We start from the raw sequence: 8,158 nt of genomic DNA on the forward strand, positions 1-8,158 counted from the left end.
ATAAAGATTGTTTTAAAAGATTGGGGCGTAGGGAAATACGTTTTACCTAATACGAGGTAAGACGTAAGTTTCAAGACACCGGATATAAGTCTCAGATCTTTAACTTTTAACTTTTATATATTAATATAACAGAAATGAATATTAAAAAAGATAAATTTACATAAAATTTCAAGAAAATATAAAACAAGTGAAAAATATATAGAATTGCTTCAGCTTAAATCGCTAACTAAAATCAGGCTGATAAGTGACCGACTCAACCTTTTTTTTCCCTCCTTTCCCTGCATAAATAAGCACTAGATATATCATTAGCCGTTTTCAAGAAATTGAACATAAAGTTGGAATGAAGAAGAATTATATGCCGAGTATTTAGCAAATGAGAATTTCATTGCTAGCATTTCATTTAATACGGCACTAATTAGAAGGAGTTTATTACCATGAAGAGCGTTAATGATCCATCGGTAATGTCTTCGTCCAATATTTACCTTTATCTAAAGGTGGAAAAATTAACTCCTTTTATTTTTTATTTTTTTTTATTTTTATAATCCGCCCAATTCGTTCAAATTTAAATGGGTTATATTGTGATCCGTTTGTGACTAGAGATAACGGATCGGATTAAAAAAGTAACGCTTTCAATTTATAATGCATTCTCTCTCTATATATATTCATGCAAATTTGAAAATACTTAAGTTAATTATTCAAGAAAACTATGTATTCCGTTCATCCTAATTTATATGACGGTGTTGACCGAAATTTAAGTAAGAAAGAACGAAAGATTTTTGAAACATGTGATCTAAAATAAGATATATGACTAATCATCTCATTAATGAAAGATTAGAAGTTTAAGGTTTTTTCTAAATATAGAAGATTGTTATTTTTTGAACAAACTAAAACAAATTATCAAAAAGGGACAAAGGGAGTATTAGTTTTTATATTTTTTTTTCCAAACCACTAATTGAATCAATGGGAGTTGGCTCATGCCCGAGCGTAGGGGTGTATATAGACCGGATTGGTTCGATTTTTATCAAAATCAAACTAAACCAAACTAAATATTTCAGTTTGGATTGGTTCGGTTTTGTCGGATTTTTGGATTTTTTGCTACATGAATATTATTTCAATCTTACTTTGTTAAAATTATAGATAAAGTTTTGATAAGTGAATATATGTTTAGTAAAAATTAAAAAAATTGACAAACATATGATATATTAAAATATTCTTATGGGAGATTGTTTTAGTAACACATGAAAATTATTTTCTTAGTTATCTAACAATAATTTTTCGTTGATGTACGCTTTCAAGGTTAATCGAATTTAATAATTAAACATAAAAATCAATATTATATCTAAATAATGATATGTTTTGTTTAAATTTAAATTATCAAAATACTATTTCAAATTCGAAAAAGATATAAGAAATCATGACATATGAATATGAAAGAATAAAGAAATGATTGATGCATAAGAAAGTGATACAACGCATTATTTAAAGTAAATAAAAATGAATGCACTTCACAGTTATATTAAATATTTCATCTCATGAGAAGATCTCAAATATTTCTTGATATTTTTTTTTAAAGAAAATTCTATATAAAGTCTAAAAACTATATATAAAAATTATATATTTATATATCGGTTTTATTCAGATTTTTTTACTCAATACCAAATCAAATCAAACTTATACCTAGTCGGGTTTTTTAATCGGGTTAATTTAAATATTCGATTTGGTACGATTTTCGATTCAGTTTGAACAGCGCTACCGAGCGGGTTAGATAATGACTCGTTATTTGATCAATTTTGGCTCGATTCATTTTGAACATATTGAATCATAACCGTCTAATTTATTGATTTGACTTGTTTATCCCGCCAAAATTTGATGCAAGCCACTATTTTAATGGATTCGCATATTAAAAAAAATATATTCGAGTAGGCATAACTTGTGCATTCCACACGTCTATTTAATTGTTTAAGATTTCCTAGAGATATAAGTCAGTATAAAGACAAATTCCAACAAGGAATGCAATTAACAGTGAAATGGACAGCAGGTTATGAGAGTTGCATCAACATATCAACCTCTTATCTTCATTTATCATCACTTACGCTCTTTCCTCATAATGGCTTACATCATATGCAACATTGGTTTCTTCCACCGCAATGAGCACGCGCACGCCACTTATAAAGTGAAGATACACTTCTATTCTTTAATGGAGTAGTAATATTTGTTTTTAAAAAAAAATAGAAGAATGTGATGGAAATTAATTTCTACGACCTTAATCAGAAATAGATGAAGCATAATATTCATATACTTTTGATATCAAACATAAATATGTGCGAAAAAGCCCTAAATTTCAACAAATTATATTTAACTCTAATCCCGTAATTTTAATAGCACAAATAAATTTATTGCTAATAAAAATCTTAAATGTTGAATTAATCAAGATTAAATATTTGATCAGCCTCTCTTACGTGCATGAGCCTTGAATGAAGAACCTTTATGTAGAGAGTGTTTTATTTTGTTAGCTAGTGACTTACTCGGTACGAATCTGGATTAGCCGAGTCAATGGAGTTCGGATACAGAAAAAGAAAATCTTCTCTTAAAAGAAAAGAGAAACATAAAACCCCATCCTCACATCCCTTGGTTTCAAACATGTCAAGCCAATTATTTCAAGTATAAATATCACTCATTAGCACAATCCTATGCACCAAGTAATTAGGTGACTCAGAAAAAGGTAAAGCTAGGAAAAGTCCACAATACTTCGAAAGAGGGAGGAGCAAGCAGAAAAAGAGCAAAAAATGGCGCAAGAGGAAGCAAGAAAAGGTCCGTGGAGTGAACAAGAAGATCTTCAGCTAGCATTTTATGTGAACTTGTTTGGAGATCGACGATGGGATTTCTTGGCCAAAGTTTCAGGTTTTTAAAGGTTGGAGGGAGACTCATAGAATAGGTAATCTTGTTTAGGACATGAAATCCTTTTTTCTTGGTGCAATTTTTAACCCTTATATCTTTAATAGGTTTGAAAAGAACAGGAAAGAGTTGCAGGTTACGTTGGGTAAATTACTTGCATCCTGGTCTTAAACGTGGCAAGATGACTCCTCAAGAAGAACGCCTTATTCTTGAACTCCACTCCAAATGGGGAAATAGGTTTGACTCCTTTTCAACTTCTTTCCTAATATGATAATTTTAATACTGTGGATTCAGAACTTAAATGTTGTTGATTCCGAGTTAAATGAGCGAGTTTTAAAAAATATATTTGACTCAAACTACACTTATTTTTCAAACATTTAAATATGAATCGATTCGAACTATCAAGTTATGCTGAATCCGCGAACCCATGTGACTAGATCCGCCATCAGAGGCACAAATAGTGTAATAAAATATTCTTTTTTATACAAGTGAAATTTTAAACTTCTTTAACATTAGGGAAGCTTCTAATGTAACAGCAAAGGTAATTCAAAAATTGTATTTTTGAACCTTTTGAATTCCTTATTAGAATTTCTGGTTTTGTTCGTCACTAAATCATACTATTATACATTATTTTTTGAGTTACCATATAATTTTAATTTCTTCGTGTGTCAGATGGTCAAGAATTGCATGGAAATTACCAGGGAGAACCGACAATGAAATCAAGAATTACTGGAGAACTCACATGAGGAAGAAGGCTCAAGATGACAGGAAAAATAAGGCTTCTATTTCTCCATCTTCATCTTTCTCCAACTGTTCATCTTATTTCTCTTCCAACAGTCCTGATGTGGACTTTATGCCCATTACCGAAAACAACGAAAGAAACTTCTACGATACTGGTGGATTGTTGGGTGTGCATGAACAAAGTAGTCTGCAAAATGCAGGGAAAAAGAAAGTTGGTGATCAAGAGAAAGGGAAAAGCATGAAGGTGTACTCTATGGATGAAATTTGGAAAGATATTGAATTATTATCAGAAGAAAATGAGAAAAAAAATAAACCAATTTTGCCAATATCAACTATGTGGGAATATTGCCCAGATAGTACTCTATGGATGACTGATGAAGAAGAAACTAAGATGTTTCCTCAGTTTTATTGCTTGGACAACCAGGATAACTCATTTTTTACTGGCTAACAAGAGGTTATTCATTCGAGAATTTAAGTTAAATACGCTGACAGTGTAAAGAATTTGATATGAAATAGTCGTTACCATCATCTTATTGTAGGTTAAGTTGACCCGATACTTTAAAAAGAACATACACTGTCAGTACACCAAACTTAGACTCTTTATTAGAAGGTAATTTATTTTAAGTTGGTGTAGGATTTATGAGAAAAGTTTAGCTCTAACTTTGTAAATAGAAATATTGGTAAAAATCCTCAGTCCCTAAATAAGAAGGTAGTCTGTATTACGGTCGGCAGTGTTTGTAACTCGGATATTGTATCATCTGATGCTTAGTTATATATAATTAATGAGTCTCATATGTCTATTTCTGTGTAACTATTCTTTATTATGTAAGATACAACTACTTCTAAGTTATGTAGCTTTCTTTATTATTATGAAATTGCATTTCGGGTATCCTCCTATTATCCAAAGAGCAACATTTGACAAATCATTCTTGTTTCATGGCTTAGGTTTAGTTGTTAAGAAGTTCTTATCTTCAAAGAAAATGATCAAGCTACATAAAAAGGGAAAACTCACGAAGCCCACAAAACTATGAAAATTCAAAAGAGTCTTATGTACTCACAATATAAAAATATTTACATAATCAATTTACTTATAAGGTAATTAAATGTAAATTTCAATGACAAATATTACTTGATTACTTGGTGAAAATGATAACTAATATATCTACTATCACGATTATATTCAAATTATAATATAAACGTCAACTATTGGGCAAGCTTATTAGTTAGGAGCTTCGACGAGAAAAGTTTCATCTTCCAAATGTCTAAAATCATGGGCGGAGCGATAGAGCTTAGGTTAAGAGTTTATCCAAATTCAATAGCTTTAATATAGATATTGTATTTATTTTTAGAAATTTATTTAAAATGCATGTACAAATTATCAATTTAAAATATAGTAATATAAAAAAGAAACACTGAATCTATAAATTTGACCTTTTAAACGGCTAATATTGTTATATGCTAGATAACACAAGAGTTGCAACTTGAAAACGGCGATTGGATCATCAAAAAGAACCCCAGTCCCCAGAAAACGATCTCCACTAATGAAAAATATTCTCAACTCAAGATAAATACAAAATCATCTGCAGCACGCAAATATTTATTTCTCTATAATATAATGACTCGAAAAAGGGAATAGTTGCTAAAAGAACACGTAGCTGCCCTTACCGCACAATTATTCATAAAAAATCTGAAGTAAATTTTTTTGTTTGAGTTAGTGGATACTTGTCAACCTTTTTTAAATGATAGGTATATATGAAGGACTAGTGTCGCATTAAAAGTGATGGACCCAATATTTTAGGGGCATAAATAATACTCCATCCATTTCAATTTAAATGATATAGTTTGATTCGACACCAAATTTAAAAAAAATGAAGAAAACTTTTGATACTTGTGATATTAAAAACTTAAGAGATAAAAACTTTAGGAGACCATGACATTTATGTGGTTATAAAAATTTTTCATTAAAGGTAAAATAGATAAGATGAAGAGTTTAAAGTTGAATTATTTTTAAATTTAGAAATGTGTCATTTATTTTGGAACAGACTAAAAATGAAAGTACCTCATCTAATTTAAAACAGAGGGAGTAATACCTTAAACGTAGAGTTACTAATAATCATAGTGTTGTATTTAATTGTAAATATAATTCAGGAGACTTAGGGGTTTTAAAGTGGATGAGGATATATAAAGGAGCTACCGGTGCTAAATAGATTTAGCCAGTTTGCAATTTGTTTGTAGTGAATGTAACTTTGTCTAAAAAAATTATATAAAGGAACAATTTTGATTGTTTGCTACAGAAATCGTCATTGTTTTAACAATACCTTATGGAACTCGATATAGTTTGTTTCTTCATATACTTTCTACTTCCCTATTTTCAAAGGAATTTGTTATATGTCAATCAACCAAATGTCTAATGTCTGTCCTTTAGCAGCTGGTGTTGTGATACACCCTATTGTTAACTGTTCGTTTAAAAAAAGTTAACCAAAAGAAGATCTTACTAAAAGCTAGGGTGTAGTACATGCGTGGCAGTAGTTTATAACCAAAGTTAAAGATTTTCTGATTTCACTTTTCTTTTCAGGCCAAAGTAAAAAAAATAATAAAAGAAAAGGAGAAGAGGTCAATATTGAAAGGGGGAAGGAAAGAAGAGAAAACATATACCAGAGAATGAAAGCAAGAAAACCACATAGACCATGAAAAGACTACCATTAATTCTCCTCATTGTCATTAAGTTGTATTCTTCAAAGTAAAACTTTAAACAAGGAAAAAACATTAGTTTACAACAATAGCAATAACATACCCAGTAAAATACTGCAAGTGAGGTCTCGAAAGGGTAGTATGTGTGCAGACCTTACCCCTACTTTACGAAGATAGAGAGGTGGTTTCCAATATACCCTAAAAAAAGAAATCTTAGTTTGAGGGTACGAAATTCTTAGAGAGGTGGGGATATTTATAATATCTATGTAGTCACTTAAAAGAAAATTACAGGTAATGCACTATACAAACATTAATTAGTAACTTTAGAAAATGAAAACAATCTTCTATACTAGCTAGGTCACGATATACTTATAGTGTATGAAAATTCTTACTTAAAATTAAGGCAACGACAGGTGATGCTCTATACAAACATTAATCGGTAACTTTAGGAAAATGGGAAAACAAACTTTGTAATGGATCAAGATATACGGACAGTGTAAGAAAATACTTAGTGTACATAGCTTAGATCCTAAAACATATAGAGGCTTGAAGTTTAAGTTGTTTATTGATGACGAAGAGGTTTAGTTGTTAAATACTAGTAGTAGATCATGCATGGTCGAGTCAAATTATTGTTAATTAATAATATCATGTTGAACCTGATTAATTAGCGAAGAAATTCATCAATTAATCATCAAGAACCAATTAATTCACCACCTAATCCCCACCCTCAAGGTGGCTTGATTAAGGAAAAAAAAACCACCTTTTGCTCAATTTAAAAATTAAATGATTTTGGTTACTTATTTACATCACAAGAGTGTTGTTATATCTTAATATTCATCCGTGATGCATGCATAGCCAGAGAATGAAATAATCGGGTGTGTGGAAAAGCTTTACTCTTTGGTTGTGAACTTTCGGCAATGCGGAAGCCGTCAATTGTTAATATAGTTAGATGACCCATTACAAGAAGATCATTAGAAAATAAGGGACACTAATAGCAACGAATATGAAACGAATCCGTCAATTCCTGATTGCACGAGATTTGCCATCTTTACTTCAACCATTACAAATCAATAATGTAACGTATAATTAATACAATAAATGACAATGACATGAATGAGCTAATAAGGCAAACAGTTATGAATGAAAGTACTATTTAAATCCCCCTTCCATATCTTGTATCCCATCGAAAATTATTAGGTAATACTGTCAATTACATTGTTCTGTCATAGTTCTCTATTATTGAAAAATTATTGCTTTCATACAAAAGAAAGGCTACGATCATCAATAAAATTTCTATATTCTTTATTCTTTCAATTTATTTCCTTATTATTTGTTCCTTTTTTCATATTGTTTATATTTGAAAAAGTTAATCCAATCGATTGTTAGAAATTCGAAATATTCATTTAATTGCTTTTACCACAAAAACTATTTTTGGGGTTAAACAGTAACATACATATGTAATAACAAAATAACGATAATTATGCCTCAATCGAGTAAATTAGGATTGAATATACGAAGACTTCGTAAGCATGCTACTATATTTAGACTCATTTCAAACTAATATTATATAAACAAAAAATCAAAATGAAGTGTACCAGAATTTCTCGATACATGGGGAAAGACAAGGGTAGTGGATATGAATAAATTTTAAGAAGTACATTAATATAAAGAACACGATAAATAGGAATGTTAGAGAAGGTTTTTCGTGCGCTAAGAAAAACAAAACGACTTCCATATAATTTATTCCTCTTATGATTTTCATGACACGAATTTTATTTTAGGATTAAAATTAAAAGATCAGAGAAAGAGAGAGATGAGTACTTGCAAGAGA

At 30.1% G+C, this 8,158-nt stretch overlaps 1 protein-coding gene across 1 annotated transcript; it reads left to right on the plus strand.

Annotated features, from left to right (window-relative positions):
* The first annotated feature begins 2,654 nt into the window (after positions 1 to 2,654).
* Positions 2,655 to 4,443, plus strand: LOC104093382 (transcription factor MYB48-like). The gene is made up of 3 exons (XM_009599113.4): positions 2,655 to 2,901; positions 3,003 to 3,132; positions 3,568 to 4,443. Exons 1-3 carry the CDS (start codon positions 2,787 to 2,789, stop codon positions 4,082 to 4,084), a joined length of 762 nt encoding a protein of 253 aa, XP_009597408.1. The 5' UTR covers positions 2,655 to 2,786; the 3' UTR covers positions 4,085 to 4,443.
* Positions 4,444 to 8,158: the final 3,715 nt, after the last annotated feature.

The sequence above is a fragment of the Nicotiana tomentosiformis genome, chromosome 2, assembly GCF_000390325.3.
Source record: "Nicotiana tomentosiformis chromosome 2, ASM39032v3, whole genome shotgun sequence".
Taxonomy (NCBI): domain Eukaryota; kingdom Viridiplantae; phylum Streptophyta; class Magnoliopsida; order Solanales; family Solanaceae; genus Nicotiana; species Nicotiana tomentosiformis.

Excerpts from the sequence above, each read along its gene's own strand:
- LOC104093382 (XM_009599113.4), top strand. The coding sequence starts at position 2,787 with ATGGCGCAAGAGGAAGCAAGAAAAGGTCCGTGGAGTGAACAAGAAGAT. Across the intron at positions 2,902-3,002 it reads TTTCTTGGCCAAAGTTTCAG|GTTTGAAAAGAACAGGAAAG; the intron begins GTTTTTAAAGGT and ends TATCTTTAATAG. Across the intron at positions 3,133-3,567 it reads CACTCCAAATGGGGAAATAG|ATGGTCAAGAATTGCATGGA; the intron begins GTTTGACTCCTT and ends TTCGTGTGTCAG.